General features: G+C 31.4%; 2 protein-coding genes across 2 annotated transcripts in view; both read left to right on the top strand.

The window, feature by feature from the left end:
* The first annotated feature begins 622 nt into the window (after window positions 1-622).
* On the top strand, window positions 623-1,945 carry LOC124930538 (aspartic proteinase CDR1-like). Its single transcript, XM_047470872.1, has one exon. It carries the CDS (start codon window positions 623-625, stop codon window positions 1,943-1,945), a length of 1,323 nt encoding a protein of 440 aa, XP_047326828.1.
* A 20,450-nt stretch (window positions 1,946-22,395) lies between these two features.
* The window catches only part of LOC124930537 (aspartic proteinase CDR1-like), a 1,323-nt gene continuing 645 nt past the window's right edge, over window positions 22,396-23,073 (top strand). Inside the window, exon 1 of the mRNA XM_047470871.1 lies at window positions 22,396-23,073. This exon is cut by the window's right edge and continues 645 nt beyond it. Within this exon, the coding sequence (XP_047326827.1) occupies window positions 22,396-23,073 (678 nt within the window).

Raw genomic sequence — 23,073 nt, 5'->3', positions numbered from 1 at the left:
TTTTAATATTTAATTAGAGAATAATTGTGTTGATTAAATTATTTTTTTATATTTAAAACAAATATCAAATATTATGAAAAAAAAAAAACTAATTTAGAGAGTGACAAACATATTTTAATATTGGATAAATATTTCAATTCCTAATCAAGGAATTGAAATCCAATTAAAATAATAATAAATTATTTTATGTAAATACTTAGGAGTGATCCTTTTAATTCATAATGTTTTCTATTAAATAAAACTATTCCAAAACATTATTTAAATGGTCCAATAAATTAAATTAGTATTTCAATCTAAACTTATATTGAAGAGATTCTCTGTCCAAAAACACTGAATCAGACTAATTAAGTTTTATGAAAAATATATAATTAATTAATGTAATTAGTCAATATTTTAAAACTTTTGTAATGAACCCATGAATCAAGTAAATCCGATCTCTTTCCTAATTGAATATATATTTTTATTTTATGCAAATTAAACGGCTGTATATAATTATATTCAAATGAATTGATTTGAAATCATTCCTTTCACATTTTATTGACTGTTCATTTCCTTCACTATAAATATCACAATTACCCATAGTTTTTACATCCACCATTCCTCATCCTTTGGTTAGTTTAATATGGCTAACATTTCTTTTTACCATGCAACCCTAGTCTTATACATCTTGTTACAACTTTCGGCCACATCACCTACAAACGCATTACGGGGTTTTACCACCCCTTTCATTCATAGAGATTCACCCGCATCGCCATTTTACGACCCCTCCTTAAGTCAAGGCGATCGAACCACTGGAGCCATTCGTCGTTCTATCTCTCGCTTGTCTCGTTACAAGTCGGCCCTTAACCTCCTAAACGATGATGTCAAGGAAACCGAAGATGTGAACACCAAAATCGTTTCAGGTAGTGGTGAGTATCTCATGGAGTTTTACGTGGGCACCCCTCCCTTCAAGCAACTAGCAATCGCTGACACTGGAAGCGACATTACATGGACTCAGTGTCTTCCATGCGAAAGTTGCTTCAAGCAGAATCAACCAATTTTTAATTCGGAGAATTCATCAACTTTTCGTCCATTGACTTGCGGTTCAAGATTATGTCAAGCCCTAGAAGACTCGAGTGCATGCTCGGGTACAAGTGGAACATGTAAATACCAATTAGGGTATGGCGATAGTTCCTCAAGCCTTGGAGTCTTGGCTATGGAAACTTATACCATTGGGGGTACATCGATCCCAAAATTGGTTTATGGATGCTCACACGACAGCCAAGGCACCTTTCGGCCAGATGCTGCCGGAATTGTAGGGCTTGGAGGTGGATCCCTTTCGCTAATTGGCCAACTTGGAAAATCGATAGCCGGAAAATTCTCTTATTGTTTGATGTCCGATAATAAAGTTGGTGTGAGTAGCAATATTAGTTTTGGCTCAAACGCGATTGTATCCGGTTCGGACGTGGTCACCACTCCAATGGTCTCAAAGAGCCCGTCAACTTTCTATTACCTCACATTGGAATCGATTAGTGTTGGTGGAGACAGTAACAAGCGATTTCCATTTAAAAATGTCAACCAAGTTGAAGAAGGTAATATCATAATTGATTCGGGCACTACTCTAACTCTTTTACCATCCGACATGTACCAAAGTTTGGAACATTCATTGAAAAGTGCGATTAATGCAAAACCAGTTGAGGATCCACACGGAATTTTAAATCTTTGTTACAATAATGAAAAGGGTTTTACCGCTCCATCTATCACCGCCCATTTTGCTGGTGGTGCCGACTTGACATTGTCGACATCGAGTACTTTCGTTTTGAATGGAAATTTGTTGTGTTTGGCTTTCAGACCCGATGATCAACTGGCTATATTTGGAAACTTGTCACAAATGAATTTCTTGATCGGATATGATCTTGAGAATCGTACTGTCTCCTTCAAGCCTACGGATTGCTCTAAACAGTAATTTGTTGTATTTTTAATCATCTATTCAAGTTTGAAAATCATTATGGAAATTTAAAGTATTTGATTCTTGTTAGTTGATTATCAATATATTTATATTAATCTGCTTTTCTTCTTTAAGCAAATTTAATATTTCTTTTGTTTATGTCAATGTAAGAAATATTATAATGTTTAATTAAAAGGAAAGCTATAATTAAGTGTTTTAAATAATTTGAATTGTGATAAAATTGGATGTTGGAAACTTATTCCCAGTACATTTTTTAAGGTAAATGGTTGTTTTAAGCAATCATCAATTCGGTTTTTTAGTAAATTTCGGTTCAACCAGTCGAACCGGTTAAATTTAGTTGAACCGAATTTTAATTATTCTTAAAATATAAATATATTTATATATAAATTATATATATATATATATATATATAATCAATTAAATATATATATTTATAAAATAATAAAATATATCCTAAATAAAATATGAAAATAAATATTTTGTCTATTAAGTCAATATATCAAACCAAATATTGAAATATACTTTGTAATCAAAAGTCAAAATCATATAGGATATAAGACGTAAAAGAATGTAAATAAGTCGGAAAGAAACAAAATAGGACCCCTGAAATGAGAGCTATTAATAGCTACAAATACTTTTAGGTAATGTTTGGTACGTGATACTAATTATATAGGTATAAGTTGTAAAGAAGTATAAATTATATAAGGTATTAAGAGGTACAAAATTATATAAGTTATTATTAGTGTTTGGTTGGAAATTTAAAATATGTATAAATTATATAGGTTTTATTATTTTGTGTTTGGTTGGTGGTATAAAAATAATAATAAGAAGGGTAAAAGATTGTTTTATCCTTATATTTATATTAATTATTCTTAATTTTATTTTATTTTATTATTAATTATATTGAAATTAATAAAAATAATTTTATAATTAATATATTATTATAAATATTTGTATATTTATAATAAATATTAATTGTTTTTATAAAATAAAATAATAATAGTTTTATAAAATAATATTTAAAATTAGAATGAATAATTATAATTAATTTCAAAAATAAATTATATAGATATAAGTTGTATTAATAATAATAATAATAATAATAATAATAATAATAATAATAATAATAATAATAATAGGAAGAAGGTTTAGTTATAGTTTATCGTTATTATTATATTTTAAAATATATTAAAGAAATTAAAATTTTAATAAATTTGTATTTTTAATTAACATTATTTTTATTAAATAAGTATTATTTAATTATGTAAAATTATCTCATTTAAATTTTTATTCTTAAAATAATATCATTTTTTCACATTGATAAAATATATATTAAATTAAAAAATCAAATAAAAATATGTAATTACACATTTATTATTATTATTATTTAAATTAGAAAATTAAACACATTTAAATATATAAAAATTTTAGTTATAGTTTATTATTATCATTATTTTCTAAACTATTATATAAAAATTAAAATTTTCATAGTTTTATAAAATTAAAAGGTAAAAAATAAATATTAAAAGTTATAAATGAGATTATATGTAACAAATGTGAGTAGGTATTATCCCTCTCCAATGTATAAATTATACCTAATATAACACTATATACATAAATAATAGTCAACCAAACAAGTAAGGTAATTTACTGTAGATAAATTATACTATATCGGTTGGTTATCTTATCTCATAAAAATTACACGTAAATGATATATGAAAATAATACAATGATAATAAAACAATACAACAGATTATTTAAGAAATGAAGAAAAATCTTCTCGTTTGCTCCGAGGCCTGTGGAATCACAGTTCCCTTAAAACAGTTTCACCGTCTCCCGTTTGTGCTGGAGAGTTTCGTCGGTGGCTGCTTCCCAGGGTACAATGAAACCTGCAATGATTTAGCACAGAAAAACCAGTACAACAGCGAACTAAACAAAAGTACTTGAATCACAATCACCGGGTTTCGCACAGAAATGATCGAGTCAAGAAACTCGAAGAACGCTCACAAGAACACTCACAAGAATACTCACAAGAACAAGGAAAGACTTTAGAATTTTAGAGAGAGAAGTGATAAGATAATGTGTGGAGAGGAATAAAATGTGAAGGGATATTTATAGTTGAAAATTAAACTCATAATCAATTCTTTAATCCAACGGTCACTAATTCATCATCCATTCATCCAACGGTTATCGTTGCTTGCCTTTTCATCATCTTTGCAAGTTACATCCTACAATAAATATTTTGTAGTTACAATGGCAATTAACATCATTTGTTAATTACCTCATTCAAGACATTTATGTTAATTGTAACAATTAAAAAATTTAATTCACAATGAATTTGATGTGAATTTCATTTGGATGAAATTTCACCTTAATTTACATTTGAATTTCATGTGAATTTCATTTGGATTAATTTCACTTTAATTCACATTTGAATTTCATGTGAATTTCATTTGGATTAATTTCACTTTAATTCACATTTGAATTTCATGTGAATTTCATTTGGATTAATTTCACTTTAATTCACATTTGAATTTGGTGTGAATTTAATTAGCCCAAATATCATTTCCATTTAATTAATGGAATTAGTTTAATTCCAACAATCCCCCACATTAATGGAAATTGAAAGAGTAACCCGGTGAAAGGTTCAACAGTTGAATTTTACATAGGATAGGTAGGTGTAACTCTTTGAACCTTCCCTTATGAAAGTATATAACTTTACTAGCCGATTAGTAGACTCGATGTCCTTGAACTATTCTGCCTTTTGTGTAAACGATTACACACTTTCACATAAAATTCTTCCTGATACATGTCAGTTCTCATGATTGTGTTCGTTTTGGCCATGAACACTCGCCTGGTTCAGTGAGAGGGTTTAGAATTGAGCCGTGCAATTCTTTCGAAGCGGCCCCACTTCTCTCTCACATAGGTGATCTCTTTATTCATAAAGAATCATTAAAATCCTGTGTGCTTATCCTTTCCCGAAATGCTATTTTATCGTAGGATTTTTACCCATAGCAATCTACCAAGTTTAGTACAATTAGGTTGTCCCATTGAACCTAGTTCTTGGGATCTCCAGTCATCATAGGTTGGGTTTCCCTTCATACTAACTTATTGTAGGCTTAAGTCCCATTCCTTGTGAGGACTTTAACACCAACTCTCTATTTAACCCTTTGGTTAGCGGATCCGCAATATTATCTTTTGATTTTACGTAATCAATTGAGATAATTTCAGTAGAGAGTAATTGTCTAATTGTATTATGTCTACGGCGTATATGTCTAGACTTACCATTATACATATGACTCTTAGCTCGTCCAATCGCAGATTGACTATCACAATGAATAGAAATTGCTGGTACGGGCTTAGACCATATTGGAATATCTTCTAATAATAGACGTAGCCATTTAGCTTCTTCACCACATTTGTCAAGAGCTATAAATTCAGATTCCATCGTGGATCTAGCAATAAAAGTTTGTTTAGAAGATTTCCAAGATATAGCTGCACCTCCAAGTGTAAATACATATCCACTTGTTGACTTAGAGTCTTTCATATCTGAAATTCAATTAGCATCAGTGTACCCCTCGATAACAGCAGGATGTCTCGTGTAGTGCAGACCATAATCACGAGTATTTCTTAAATACCTAAGTAATCGTACAATGGATTTCCAATGATTATTACCCGGATTACTCGTGTATCTACTTAGTTTGCTTACTGCATATGCTATATCTGGTCTTGTACAACTCATTAAGTACATTAGACTCCCAATTATTCGAGAATATTCTAATTGAGAAACACTCTCTCCGCGATTTTTAGATAGATGTTGACTCGTATCTATCGGAGTCTTAGCCAATGCAGAATCATCATTGTTAAATTTTTCGAGGATTTTATCCACATAATGTGATTGACTTAGAACTATCCCTTCTGATGTTCTAATCACTTTGATTCCAAGAATCACATCAGCCAATCCCATATCTTTCATGTCAAATTTTGAATTTAACATATCTTTAGTGGATTTAACCATTTTATCATCACTTCCAATGATAAGTATGTCATCTACATAAAGACATAAAATGACGTAACCATATTTTGTGTCTTTAATATAAATACATTTATCACATTCATTGATCTTAAATCCACTTGAGATCATTGCATGATCAAATTTCTCATGCCATTGTTTTGGAGCTTTTTTTAAGCCATACAATGACTTAACTAATTTACAAACTTTATTTTCTTGTCCCTGAGAAGAAAACCCTTGAGGTTGATCTATGTAAATTTCTTCTTCCAAGTCTCCATTTAAGAAAGCTGTTTTTACGTCCATTTGATGAACTTCTAGATTGCGCAAAGAAGCAATCGCAAGAATCAATCGAACAGAAGTTATTCTCGTAACTGGAGAATATGTATCAAAATAATCAAGACCTTCTCGTTGGCGATATCCTTTTACCACCAGTCTTGCCTTATATTTATCAATTGATCCATCAACTTTTATTTTTCTTTTAAAAATCCATCGGCAACCTAGTGGTTTATTTCCCGGAGGCAGATCCACTAGTTCCCATGTATGGTTTTGCAAGATAGATTATATCTCACTATTAATTTCCTCTTTCCATTGAGGCCCTTCAGATGAGTTAATTGCATCATTATACGTTTGAGGTTCACTTTCCATCATGAAAGTAATAAAATCTGGACCAAATGATTTTTCGGTTCTAGCTCGTTTACTTCGTCTAAGTTCAACCTCAACTTCATTCTCCTTTTCTTGTTCATCTAGTTCAAGAAATCTTTTTGGAGAACGTTGTTCTTCATTAGACTTATATGGAAGTACATGTTCAAAGAACGATGCATTTCTCGATTCCATTATCGTATTCTTATGAATATCCGGAATGTCCGATTTAAACACAAGAAAACGATAAGCACTACTGTTATGTGCATATCCAATAAATATACAATCAACAGTTTTTGGTCCAACTTTCACCTTTTTAGGTAATGGTACGGCTACCTTAGCTAGACACCCCCACATTCGTAAGTATTCATATGATGGTTTTCTTTCATGCCATAATTCATATGGACTCTTATCTAGCTTCTTTCGTGGAACCTTATTTAAAAGGTAATTAGCTGTCAAAATAGCTTCTCCCCACATGTTATGTGGTAGACCAGAACTTAATAGAAGTGAATTCATCATTTCTTTTAATGTTCTATTTTTTCTCTCAGCCGTACCATTTTGCTGAGGAGAATAAGGTGTTGTCGTCTCATGGATTATACCATGTTGAGCACATAGCTCGGCAAAAGGTGATTCATATTCACCTCCTCTATCACTTCTTAACACCTTGATCTTTTTACCAAGTTGGTTTTCAACCTCATTTTTATAAAGAGTGAATTTTTCTATGGCTTCATCTTTACTTTTAAGAATATACACATAACAATATTTTGTGTTATCATCAATAAAAGTAATGAAATATTTTCCTCCACCACGTGTTGGTGTTCCTTTTAAATCACACACATCTGTATGAATTAAATCAAGCGGTCTATTACTTCTTTCAACGTTTCGAAAGGATGATCTCGTCAATTTCGCTTCAACACAAATTTCACACTTGTGTTTCTTATTAATTTCGAATGTAGGTATACTATTCAGTTTTATTAATCGATGCATCGAATCATAATTAATATGACCTAGTCTACCTTTCCATAAAATGGAAGACTCCAACAAATAAATAGAAGACTTATTCTTTTCATTCATACTTGGCTTAACTGCCATTACATTTAGCTTAAAAAGTCCATCAGTAGCATAACCTCTACCTACAAACATTCCACCTTTGGATAAAATAATTTTATCCGACTCAATCACAATTCTAAAACCATTTTTACTTAGAAGAGATCCAGATATCAAATTTTTCCGAATCTCCGGAACATACAACACATTAGTCAATGTTAAATCTTTCCCTGAAGACAACCTTAACACCACTTTTCCTTCACCTTGTATGTCAGAAGTGACAGAATTCCCCATGAACAGCTTTTCACCATTCTTCACTTCTTCGAGGCTTGAAAATACATCTTTGTTGGAGCAAACATGTCTTGTAGCTCCTGTGTCAACCCACCACTCTCGTGGATTAGACCCCACCAAGTTAACCTCAGATATCATTGCACATAGATCCATGTCCGATAATCCTTGAGTCAAGTTAGCCTCTCGAACTCTTCTCGGCTTCTTGCACTCGGAAGATCTATGGCCCATGCCATTGCAATTGAAACACTTGCCAGTGAACTTCTTAGAGATTCCTCCTTTAGGATTAAGGCTCCGGTTTTTGACAAAAGAATTGTGTTTCTTCTTGTCTTTACCATGCTCAACCACATTTGCTTTAGCCACATGTTGACTAAAGTATTTCTTTGAGGCGCTTTTATTTTCCTCTTCAATGCGTAGACGAATCACCAATTCTTCTACGTTCATCTCCTTTCGCTTGTGCTTAAGGTAGTTCTTGAAATCGTTCCAAAACGGTGGCAACTTCTCAATAATAGCAGCCACTTGGAAAGTTTCTCCCAAAATCATGCCATCAGCATGAATTTCGTGCAAAATAACTTGGATCTCTTGAACTTGTTTAATGACCGGTCTTGAATCTACCATTTTGTAGTCCAAAAATCGACCGACCATAAATTTTTTTGCACCCACATCTTCTGTTTTGTACTTACGTTCAAGAGATTGTCATAGTTCTTTGGCTGTATTCTTTTCACTGTACACATTGTACAATGAATCTGATAAGTCATTCAGCACGTAATTTCTGCATAAGAAATATGAATGGTGCCAAGCATCAATGGCCGAAGCCGCTTGCACATCAACTTTCGGATGCACGTTTGCATCCGACGATGAAGCCACGTTTGGCTCATCGATTTTGGGAGTGGGAGGATCCTCCGTGAGGAATCGCGCAAGACTTAGGGTCGTGAGGTAGAAGAACATCTTCTGCTGCCATCTCTTAAATTTTGAGCCATCAAACTTTTCTGGCTTATCTAGATGGTTAGCTTGAACCGGCATCCTCATGTTAGAAGTAGGTGTTTCGGTAGTCATTTCTGAATCACAAAACCAGAAACGTGTAAGAATCTGAGATAAGTAATATTTTCTATTGTTTTAAGATTGTTTCATTTATCTTATCTCATAAAAATTACACGTAAATGATATATGAAAATAATACAATGATAATAAAACAATACAACAGATTATTTAAGAAATGAAGAAAAATCTTCTCGTTTGCTCCGAGGCCTGTGGAATCACAGTTCCCTTAAAACAGTTTCACCGTCTCCCGTTTGTGCTGGAGAGTTTCGTCGGTGGCTGCTTCCCAGGGTACAACGGAACCTGCAATGATTTAGCACAGAAAAACTACTACAACAACAAACTAAACAAAAGTACCTGAATCACAATCACCGGGTTTCGCACAGAAATGATCGAGTCAAGAAACTCGAAGAACGCTCACAAGAACACTCACAAGAATACTCACAAGAACAAGGAAAGACTTTAGAATTTTAGAGAGAGAAGTGATAAGATAATGTGTGGAGAGGAATAAAATGTGAAGGGATATTTATAGTTGAAAATTAAACTCATAATCAATTCTTTAATCCAACGGTCACTAATCCATCATCCATTCATCCAACGGTTATCGTTGCTTGCCTTTTCATCATCTTTGCAAGTTACATCCTACAATAAATATTTTGTAGTTACAATGGCAATTAACATCATTTGTTAATTGCCTCATTCAAGACATTTATGTTAATTGTAACAATTAACAAATTTAATTCACAATGAATTTGATGTGAATTTCATTTGGATGAAATTTCACTTTAATTTACATTTGAATTTCATGTGAATTTCATTTGGATTAATTTCATTTTAATTCACATTTGAATTTCATGTGAATTTCATTTGGATTAATTTCACTTTAATTCACAATTGAATTTCATGTGAATTTCATTTGGATTAATTTCACTTTAATTCACATTTGAATTTGGTGTGAATTTAATTAGCCCAAATATCATTTCCATTTAATTAATGGAATTAGTTTAATTCCAACAATATCTACAGTAGATAAATTATACTATATCTACAGTCTTTGTATAACATACCAAACATAGCCTTAAAAACTTCCTCCATTGACAGGGAGATGAAGATAAACACTTCTTTCGTTTTCACATTTTTGCACCAGAGACTTTCTCTCTCTATTCTCACAGATTATAGATCTAGTTTGGTTTTCTCTTTGCACGTAAACCCTCATTTTGCTGGTTTTCTCTTCCTCTTTCTCTTTCTCTGCTCGCGAAGTTCAGAAGAATTGGAACAAACCGAAAAAGAAGAAGAATAAAGAAAGAATATTACTATGTACCTTACGAACCGGAAATTTCCAGTTTGGTTTTCCGGTAGGATCATCCGATTAGACCGGATTTTGACCGATTCGAAAGGTTACCGTATCAAAGTTAAAAACTGGATCGTTTTTTAAACCGTTTTGCGGTCGGACCGGTTGAATCGCCGATCGGACCGCCAGTCGGACCGCGTATTTTAAAACCTTGGTTTTAAGCTATAGATATATATTAAGCTTATACCAAATATATATGGAAAATAATATAAAACATTTTTTTCCAAAGCATAAACTTACAAAATTTGAATAAGAGGCTCATCTAATATTATGTTCGAATACATTATATAAGAATCATACCTAACTTAGATATAAGGTTATTTTTTTAGATTATTTTATTTTAAATTAGATTAAGTAATTTATTTTATAAGATAATTTTTATAATAATAAATTAGAAAATAAAAAAAAATACATTAAGATAAGAAGAAATGAAAAAACATTTTAAATTTTAAGTAATTTTTTTCTTTCAATGAGCTCAACCTTAAGTTATGGAATAGGTTCATACGGTAGGTATGAATATATTCATATGAGGGACTTTCAATATCTTACTCATGCTCATTATTGAGGAATTAATAGTTTCTCAATAATCGGACCTGTGATTTAAAGTAGGATAAAATTTAGAAATGATTGCTTCTACTTAAGAAAATTCCGTGTGAATTTTTTGCAGCCGTTTTTTTTTTTTCTTTTACTAACTTTTTCATGTCTGTATTTTTCTCTTCAATAGTCGTAACTCGTAAGCGTTATCTTCAAAAAAAAAAAAAAAAAAAAAATGTATACACAATCCACCAAATATATAATTTATTTTCTCAAACTTTCACACAAATTTATTCTCATCCACAGAGGCTTTATGGTTTTTCATTTATTTATTTTATAACTGATTCAAGTAATACTCAACATTTACTAATGTAGGATTGTTGATAAGCTCAAATAAAAAAGAATAGACAATCAATAACTATACAAAAGAAACTAATTTATTACTATCTTTATAATTGTTTGACGGATATACATACTTTTCTAAGTGATCTCAAATAGGTATTTTGATCACAAATAAAAAAATAATAATATTCTTGTTGTATAGTTTTATATTTATTAACAATATATATGTTGTTAATTAATTGATTAATTAATTTTTTTTTAATTTATCTTTTCAGCTATACCTATAAATTATTTGATGGCTAAATTTTTTACCAATATAAGTATGTAATTCTAACTGGAACATAATTTTCTCAATTGCACTTGGAAAAATATAGGAAAAAACATTTAGGAAATATATATTAAGTACATAGTGATAAATATTGAATTTTTTTAAAAGAAATTTACTATAGAATTATTGTTATTTTATGAGTGAATTAAAAAATTAATATTAAAGAGATTTTTTAATTTTTCAATCCACTCATGTGGTGAGATATCAATATATTTTAAAAAATTATAATCCTAAAAAAATATCTACCAATAATATTACTTTTGTTTTTACCCACTACAATATCTCAATAACAAATAATTATCAAGATTCTTAGTAAAATTATTCAAAATAAATCTAGATAAAAAAATATTTCACTAAAATAAAATAAAAATGTTAATTATTTGAATTATGAAAATATGAATTAAACTTAATTTAAACATTGAGGTGAATACATATTTTATTTATTTATTAAATGATATATTGATATATTATAAATTAGTCGGAGGTTAACATCCAAAAAATAATAAATACTCTTGTATTCTCATGTAAAATTAAAATTGCAATATATATATATAAGCACAACACTTATACATGCAATCAAATTCTCCCATCTTTTACACTCTCTTAATTATCTTATATTTTGTTCTTAATTATTTTCTTTCTCATTAATTATATATATATATTCTCGTTAAACATAAAATATATATTTTATATTAATAATTTATATATATATATAATATAATTACCTTATATATATATTATATTATTTTTCATAATTAATTTTATATAAATATATTTTATCTTTTATTATACATTTTTTCTCTCATATATATATATATATAATATTTTTTTTTATTAGTATAAATAATTTTCTGATTAATATAAAAATTAATTAATGTGTAATAAATATTAAATACAATATATATATACACAAAATAATAAAACTATTATAACAATTTTAAGTGCTATAATGGTTAATGTGTTCACATTTTATGCTTAAGACTAGGGTTCGAATCCCAAAACATGCAAACTTAGATTTTTAAAAAATACTAGCATGTATCCCGTGCATTTGCACGAGTAATAATATAAGAATCGTGAAAAAATATTACGGTAAAATTTTTATGGACGGGTCAACCCACAATCCGACCCAAATATCCATTTACTCTCACATATATTCAAATTAACCACAGCTCACTTTAAAAATTAAGCATCATTATATATATATAGATTAGTTAGTTAAAAAGTTGAACTTATATTGTTAAAATTTCACGCGTTTATCAAATTTTGGGTTAAATTTAAAATATAAAGTATTATTAGCCTAGTTGGTTAAAAGGTTGTACTTGTTTTGTTAGGTTGCAAGTTCGAATCATACTTATAGCATTTTTAATTTTTTTTAACCGTTTTAAGTTTATGGCGGGTCAACCCACGATCTGACCCAAGTATTCATTTACTCTCACATATATCCAAATTAACCACAGCTCTCGACCCGACAATCCGGACACTTTAAAAATTAAGCATCGAGTGTGGGTGGTTTATCGAGTGTGAGGTCGGAATTAGTTGTTGGTTTTACGAGCATTTGAAAGTGTGAGGTCGGAATTAGTTGTTAGTTTTACGAGCATTTGAAAGTGTGAGGTCACGAGAAGGAAGACGTGTGATGGGTGGTTGTCGAGTATGGGGTCAGAATTAGTAGTTGGTTTGGCGAGCAATTGAAAGTGTGAGGTCATGAGATAAAGGTCAAGTGACGGGTGGTTTGTCGAGTGCGAGGTCGGAATTATTTATTGGTTTGATGATCATTTGAAAATGTGAGGTCACGAGATGGAATTCGGGTGGCGGGTGGTTTGTCGAGTGTAAGGTCGAATTAGTGGTTGGTTTGGCGAGAATTTAAAAGTGTGAGATCACGAGATGGAGTTCGGGTGGCGGGTAGTTTATCGAGTGTGAGGTCGGAATTATTTTTTGATTTGACGAGTATTTGAAAGTGTGAGGTCACGAGATGGAGGTCGGGTGGCGGGTGGTTTGTCGAGTGTTAGGTCGGAATTAGTTGTTGGTTTGACGATGATTTAAAAGTGTGAGGTCATGAGATGGAGGTCGGATGACGGGTGGTTTGTCGAGTGTGAGGTCATGTTGGGTGTGAATGCGATTGGAGTTTGGCTCAGTCCTCTTGTTTATCGATTCCGTTGCATCACTATCTCACACAAAGGAGACAACCCTCTTACTAGCATCCAAACACCACAAAGGAATTTGGCCTCTACCTCCCACCAAAAGAGTAGTATCTATTTATATTATTAGGTTACGTCCAATAAGCAGGTTACTAGAGATTGGGACACATTGTTAGGCCAACCAATACCTAACAATCTCCACCTTTGGCCCAAAACAATGCAAAACACAATCACGGAATCACAAGACACATCATCGCCAATTTATTACCAACGATGCAACAAATAGAATACCCAAGGTAAAATCACAAATTCAGACGCAAAAGCACAAAGCATGGGAAAATCAAAAAGATCTAACGCAAGAGCACAAAGCATGTGAAAATCATAAAGATCGAATGCAAGAGCACAAAACATGCGAAAATCACAAAGATCAAACGCAAGAGCACAAAGAATGGGAAAATCACAAAAATTTGAGGCAAAATCACAAAGCATGCCATGTCCATAAAGGACGAACCTCAAAGAGTTTTCCCTAAGTCAAAGTTTAAAATTCGTTGACACGAAATAAAATTTTTAGCTGGTAGACACTTAGTACCCATATCAACAGGATTAAATTCTGAAAGAATTTTCTCTTACTTAATAATGCCCTTTTCAACAATATCCCGAATGTAATGAAACCTAACATCAATATGTTTAGTTTTATCATGAAAATATGATTTTTACATAGTTGAATAGCAGATTGATTATCAGAAAACACAACAACATTTTTGTCAAGAAAACTAATTTCAGACAAAACAGCCTTAAGCCAAATTGCTTTCTTAAAAGCTTCAATGGTAGCTATGTACTCAGATTATGTAGTAGATAAAGCAACAATGGGTTGAAGTTGAGACTTCCAACTTATGCAAGAGCCACACAAAATAAACACATAGGAAGTAGTAGACTTTCTATTATCCCTATCATTAGCATAATTGGAATCTACATAACCAACCAACTTTGTACCTACAGAACACTTAGAGAAAGTCAAGCCAACATCAATAGTGGTTTTTAGATATCTCAAAAGTCATTTCAAAGCATTCCAATGAGGCATGCCAAGGTTAGACATAAATCTACTCAAGCAACTAACTATATATGCAATATCAGACCTAGTACTAAGCATGAGATACATAACAGATCTTATAGTATTGGAATAAGACACATTCTTCATTTCAGTTATTTCAGTTTCAATCTTAGGAGAGTGATCCTTACTTAACACAAAGTGGGAAGCAAGAGGCACATTCACAGATTTAGCATCAGACATAGAGAATTTACTCAAAATTTAAGCAACATATGCACTTTGATTCAACACAAGAGAAAATTTTATTCTATCTCTAATGATATTCATTCCCAAAATCTTCTTAGCATCACCTAAGTCTTTCATGTCAAAATTTTCACAAAGCGATTTTTGCACATGCATAACATACTTCAGATATGGGCTAACAATCAACATGTCATCCCCATACAATAAAAGAAATACAGACACATAGTCTATATTCTTGAAGTAAAGGTAATGATCAGAAGAACTTCTTTTAAACATCAAAGATTGCATGCACTTATCGAACTTGATATGCCATTGCCTAGGAGATTGTTTTAAATCAAACAAGGCTTTTTTTTTAACAAACAAACATGATAAGGCAACTTGGGGTCAACAAACCCCTCAAGTTGATGCATATAAATATTCTTATCAAGTTCACCATGTAAGAAAATAGTAGTAACATCCATTTACTTCAATTCCCAATCAAAGTGAGCAACTAAAGCAAGCATAATTCTAACAGTAGTGAATTTGACAACAGGAGCGAAAATTTCAGCATAATCTATTCCCTCCTTTTGAGTAAATCCCTTGGCTACTAACCTAGCCTTAAATCTAACTTTTCCAGACTCTTGCTTCACCTTATACAACCACTTGCAATCCACTAAAGAGCAATTATGAGGTTTAGGAACAAATTTCCAAGTATCATTGATTCTTAGGGAATTCATCTCATTATTCATAGCAACAATCCATTCAGTAGAAAACTTAGACCTCGAAGCTTCTTTGTAATTGTTAGGCTCATTACAATCTAGGGATTCAAACATGTTAAAAGAAAATTCAGACATATTGCAATCATTCAAATTATCATCCCTAAATCTAGCAGGCATTCTAACATTTCTTCAACTTCTATCCCTAGCAAGTTGATAGTCATGCAAATCATCAAACAAATCATGTGAATCAGACAACACATTTGAATCATTCAAATTATCAAGAAAATCGTGTGAATCAGACAAAACATTTGAATCATGTAAATCATCAATATCATGCACATTATCATGTTCCACCTCATTGAGAACATTCACATCATGTTCAGCAGGTTGATCAAAAACTACAGGCACTTGCTCCACCTAATTAGGAGTATCATTAACGGGAGTGGGGGAAATAAACAAGCAAGGGAAATCATTCACATTAAAGACAACATCTCTACTTATCACAATCCTAAGCCCAGATTCACTCATATCCCAAAGTCTATAACCTTTTACCCCTTCAGGGTAGCTTAAGAACACACATTTCTTGGACCTAGGCTCCAACTTGTCAACCTTCTGATGCACATAACCAACACAACCAAAAACTTTCAAGTTGCTTAAATAAAGAGGTTTACCTGAAAACATAAATTCATGATATTTCCCTCCTAAGGGAACAGTAGGGGACCTATTTATTAAATAAACAGTAGTATGCAAAGTATCCCCCCAAAACTTCTTAGACAACCCAGATGACGCTAACATAGCTCTCACCCTCTCTAGAAGTGTCATATTCATCCTCTCAGCAACACCATTCTGTTGTGGTGTGTACGGCACAAACCTATGTCTTTTAATACCCCAGATAACATATAAATCATTCATCTGTCTATTATAAAATTCAAGACCATTATCTGTCCTAAAAGTTTTGATTCTCTTACTTGTTTGATTCTCAATCAAAATCTTCCACTCTTTAAACTTTTCAAAAATATCAGACTTATGTTTCAAAAGTAACACCCAAACTTTCCTAGAATAATCATCAATGATGGACATAAAATATTGGTTCTCTCCATGTGTAGCAACACTAGAGGGACCCCACACATCAGCATATAAATATTCAAGGATATCAGTACACTTAGACACATTTGGGTAAGAGGAGATGGGAAAACTCACCTTATGTTATTTTCCTAGCACACATGATTCACAGAAGGGAATAGGGGACAATTTATCACTACCAAAGTGACCATTTTTATGCAAAATTTTTAGACCTTTGTTACTAATGTGACCTAATCTATTATGCCAAATAAAAAATTTATCACCAATCATAGAGTTCACAGAGTCACAAGCAGTCTCAACATGACACACATACACATTGTTCATCTTTTTAGTAGTAAAGATAACAAGAGACCCACATAAAATTTTCATAACACCTTCCCCCACTTTCCCTCCAAACCATCATTCTCAAGAGATGCACAAGACAACAAATTATAACACAAATCAGGAACATGCCTCACATTCTTAAAAGTAAACACAGAACCACAAGGAAACCTTAGGCATACATCACATAATCCTAACACATTGCAATTTTTGCCATAGACACAAAACCATGTTCAATCTCTTTATAGTTTGAAAACAAATCTCTAAATGGAGTCACATAGAAAGTACAACCAGAGTCAACTAGCCAATCAAATTTGCACAAAGAATCAGATAACACAGAGTTCAAGCTAGCATAATCACATAGATTATTAACCATAAAAATATCACCCAAATTGCCCTCACAAACTACCACATTATCATTTTCAACATGCTGATTTCTTTTAGGCTTAGGACAGTCCTTGATAAAATGACCAGACTCATGACAATTATAACACTTTTTTGCACTAGACCTAGACTTAGATCTGCTTTTACTAGCAGGATGAGATTTCTTACCAGAACTCTCACTACTAACATTCTTTTGGGCACTCGACCTACCTTGAGATTTACCCCTCACATGCATGACTTCCCCACCAGACTGTTTATCCCTCTCAGAGTGTCTTAAATCTAACTCCTTACTCTTAAGACTATTGACAACAATATATAGAGTGACACTGTCTCTGCCATACTTAATGGCAGACTTCACATCATTAAAAGAATCGGGAATAGCATTCAACAAGCCAATGAGGGCATACTCAATAATGTTCTTATCACCACACAACTTAATATCAGAAATAAGTTTAGTGAAAACATCCAGATTATCTTCAATGTCCTTGGACATATCCAATCTAAATTTGAAAAACTTTTCAAGTAAGAACATTTTATTAGGTAGAGAAATTTCAGTATAAAGTTCAAAAAATTTATCCCACAAGGTTTTTGCACACTCTAAATTACCAATTTTGTTCATCACATAATCAGATAAATTCAAGTATATAGAGGCACAAGCATTTTCATTCATTTCACTATTTTTCTCAACGGTATCAGTAACCGCATAAACCTGACTAACAGCTTTAAAACATTTTTTTCTAAATCAAAACACATTTCATTTTTTGTTTTCAAATTCTAAAATAGTTTTTCCTTCAAACGAAACCATACCATATTGATTAACACCAGACATGCTATCAAACAAATTAAAAGCAATCAACAATCAATTGACAGAAATTAATAGGACGGTTCAAGCTATGATACCTTGCGAAACTCAAAGAAAGGACATTCTGTAAGAATGAAAATTTAACATACCCCAATTTATAATAATATTAAAACAATATTTTGAATTATTTAATTCAAAATAATTCAAAGGAGGTTAAGAGTGCATTAGGATTAATTATTATAATAATTAAACCCTAATTAGATAAATTAAATAAAAACAAAAATATAATTTTGGGTTAAAATATGGTCATAGTAGGGTTTATATAAAGGTTAAAATGTTTTTACATGAAGATGTAAATTCTCTTATATGAATGTGTTAATGGTTTTACATGAAAATTATAGGCATATGAAACAAATGGAAAATTCAATTCAACAATCAGTTTCACTGAATATTTAATTTAACATTTCCATTTACAATGTAAATAGAAGTGAAACAAGTTTCAATATAGTGCGCTTGTTTCACTTCCATGTACAATGTACATATAAATGAAGCAAGGTTCATTGAAGTGTGATTTCCTCTCTTTTATTTACATTGTATTTAGAAGTGAGGAAACTTCACTGAAGTGCACTTGTTTCTATTTTATTTACATTGTAAATATAAGTGAAACAAGCTTCACTCTAATGTGTTTGCTTCACTCATGTTCGATTCCTTCGCTTTCATTTACATTATAAATTAAAGTGAAACAAACTTCACACATGTGCGCACTTCATTGAAACTAATTGTTAAATTGAATATTCCATTTGTATCATATGACTATAATATTCATGTAAAATTATTAACACATTCATGTAAAAAAATGTATATATTCATGTAAAACCATTTATACTTTCATGTAAATCATAAATAAAGACTTGCAATGCTATTTACTAAAGTGCCTAAAAACATATATACGCCTATACTTTTAAATTAAAATACTTTTACATGATAATTTCTTTTATTTACTCATATACTGATAAATAAATGATTATTTTACATGATAATTTCTTCTATTTACACATATACTGATGAATAAATAATAGTTTTACATGATAATTTTTTTCTATTTACGCCTATATTAATAAATAAATGATAGTTTTACATGATAGATATATGAAGTATTAACTAATGGATATGAATGAGTTGTTAGAGGCAATGAGACTTCTTGGTCAGACTTCTTTATACTCTAGCGTTGCTACATCAATCTCCCTAGATGACGAGCTTTCTTGCACCTATTCAAGTTATTGTGGTTGATCTGAATAATCTTTTTGTATGGGAAGCAACCTTAAGTGCATTATAATGGCTGAAACAAAAATAAAAAAATAAATGAAAGTCTATTTATTTATTAACAGAATCATGTCCATAGTTCAGACAAAGTAACAACTAACAAAACATTAAAGATATCTAGATGCAACTCTACTTCTTTGTTGTTCCTCAACATCCTCTTCCCATGAGATTTTCATGTCCATAGTTCAGACAAAGTAACAACTAACAAAACATTAAAAATATCTAGATGCAACTCTACTTCTTTGTTGTTCCTCATCCTCTGCCCATGAGATTTTCATGCTCTTAGACTTCATGTCTGTAGTCCATTCAGATTAATGTTATCCACACAGACTTCTAATTTGGCAACTTCATATTATTGTCTTCTCCATATTCACAAGTTCCCTTGACCATGCAATCCATAAAAATCAGACCACCTTCATTATCCACAACATTATCATTACTACCTCCATCAAGATTGCCAAGTTTAGAAGAATTCAAGTTTTCAAACAATCAGTATCAACCATATTAACATTAACATCAAGCGGATTATTAATACGCAGAGGATCCAATTCAAAATTATAAACAAATGGAATATTCATACATAAGTGATTCATATCAATACATGCAGCTATAATCTCAATCATATTAATAATTTCAATCTCAAGAATAACATAAATATTATCAACAGTAACCAAATTATTCAAAATAATGTAATCTGTTTAATTAAAAATGTTTTTACACTCCTCAACACTTTCAAGTAGTGTACCACATTTAATATGATTACTATCTATTTCTATTTACCTAGAGCAATTCACTGACGTGGTTTCAAGTCCAAATTTACACAATAATCCAGCTTATCTGAATCTTTTTTTAAGCTAATGTGAGAAGACATACATGAAAGGAGCTTGATCTTGATATCAAATTACCTTTGAATCCTCATTTATGCATTTTGGCCTGACTTTACAGCATTGGTATAAGATTTAGTCATATGTATTTTCTTACTATTCTTGCTACAGATTGTGGACACAGTTGGAATGTCCTCCAAATCAGCAAGGTGAAATTTGGAAACTCTTCTTGCCCAACTTAGCAAACTAGATGGGCGTGCACCGGTCATTGGGATGACATACACTTAAATGAGTACAATATACAATCCAAAGAAGTTGTAGGATCCAAGATACCACAACCAATGTAGGGTGAGCAACAAACACTCAGGGATTGTTGCAGTGCTTCAACAACGACTATGAAAACCAGACTGTAATAAAATAAGAAACCAACTACAACTAGTGTAGATTAATGTTAAGAAATACTACATAGAGAAAGTATTTTAGCCAGAATCGCACTTGGCAATTCAAGCAAACAGATTGAAGTCCGTTCTATATTGTAAACGAATCTACATAAAGAAGGCAAAAACCTGGCAGATAATTTGTATTGAAGAAATCGCAGAATTCCAACAGTAAGTCACATTCAAAGGATCCAAGGTTGCATTAGCATTATCCCCAAGAGTATAAAGAACCTCCAACGTCACCCTTGCAAAGGTTATTTTCGCAAGAAGATTATAACGGTGAATATTCAAGCTAGGTTTTTAAAAATCGATGAAAGAGATAGTGAATAATGCGAGTGCAGGAGAAAAAATTTCAATTTGTTTAAACTATTAAACCAAACTTAATAGAAGATTTAATTATTAATAATATATAAATATATATTATAAATTACAAGTGAAGCTTGTTTCACTTCTATATACATTTTTAATAGAAGTGAATCAAATTTCACTCGATAAAAGTGAAACAAGCGTTATCGAGTGAAATTTGTTTCTCTTCTATTTACAACATTACTAATATAAGTGAAGCAAGCGCACTGAAACTTGCTTAACTTCTATTTACAGCACTATAAATAAAAGTAAAAGAAGTGCACTTCAATGAAACTTGTTTCACTTCTATTTAAAGTAAAGCAATCTTCACTCAAATGCGTTTTCTAAGATTTAACCCAGAAAGAATCTGTGATATTTTCGGGTTTTAAATATATTTTTTACCCGAATGATATATAATAATATGATATTATACACTGAAGTTTGATTGATCTGGAACAAGGGATTAGAGAATTCGGTAGTAGAAGATCCGGACTACTCTCGCAATAATTTGGGATCTGGTGGGTGAAATTGAATTTAATAATTTTAATATTTAATTAGAGAATAATTGTGTTGATTTAATTATTTTTTTAATATTTAAAACAAATAATAAATATTATGAAAAAAAAACTAATTTAGAGAGTGACAAACATATTTTAATATTGGATAAATATTTCAATTCCTAATCATGGAATTGAAATCCAATTAAAATAATAATAAATTATTTTATTTAAATACTTTAAGAAATAAATATATAAAATAACTTGTTTTCTATGCATGTTTATTCTTAAGAGTGATCCTTTTAATTCATAATATTTTCTATTAAATAAAACTATTCCAAAACATTATTTAAATTGTCCAATAAATTAAATTAGTATTTCAATCTAAACTTATATTGAAGAGATTCTCTGTCCAAAAACACAAAAACACTGAATCAGACTAATTAAGTTTTATGAAAAATATATAATTAATTAATGTAATTAGTCAATATTTTAAAATTTTTGTAATGAACCCATGAATCATAATATATCAACTAAATCCGATCTCTTTCCTACTTGAATGATCTATATTTTTATTTTATGCAAATTAAACTGCTGCAATATTCAAATGAATTGATTTGAAATCATTCCTTTCACATTTCATTGACTGTTCATTTCCTTCACTATAAATATCACAATTACCCATAGTTTTTACATCCACCATTCCTCATCCTTTGGTTAGTTTCAATATGGCTAACATTTCTTTGTACCATGCAACCCTAGTCTTATACATCTTGTTACAACTTTCGGCCACATCACCTACAAACGCATTACGTGGTTTTACCACCCCTTTCATTCATAGAGATTCACCCGCATCGCCATTTTACGACCCCTCCTTAAGTCAAGGCGATCGAACCACTGGAGCCATTCGTCGTTCAATCTCTCGCTTGTCTCGTTTCAAGTCGGCCCTTAACCTCCTAAACGATGATGTCAAGGAAACCGAAGATGTGAACACCAAAATCGTTTCAGGTAGTGGTGAGTATCTCATGGAGTTTTACGTGGGCACCCCGCCCTTCAAGCAACTAGCAATCGCTGACACTGGAAGCGACATTACATGGACTCAGTGCCTTCCATGCGAAAGTTGCTTCAAGCAGAATCAACCAATTTTTAATTCGGAGAATTCATCAACTTTTCGTCCATTGACTTGCGGTTCAAGTTTATGTCAAGCCCTAGAAGACTCGAGTGCATGCTCGGGTACAAGTGGAACATGTAAATACCAATTAGGGTATGGCGATAGTTCCTCAAGCCTTGGAGTCTTGGCTATGGAAACTTATACCATTGGGGGAACATCGATCCCAAAATTGGTTTATGGATGCTCACACAACAGCCAAGGCACCTTTAGGCCAGATGCATCCGGAATTGTAGGG

The sequence above is a fragment of the Impatiens glandulifera genome, chromosome 3 (assembly GCF_907164915.1).
Source record: "Impatiens glandulifera chromosome 3, dImpGla2.1, whole genome shotgun sequence".
NCBI classification, from domain to species: Eukaryota; Viridiplantae; Streptophyta; class Magnoliopsida; order Ericales; family Balsaminaceae; genus Impatiens; species Impatiens glandulifera.
This window is presented reverse-complemented; position numbering and strand designations above follow the sequence as displayed.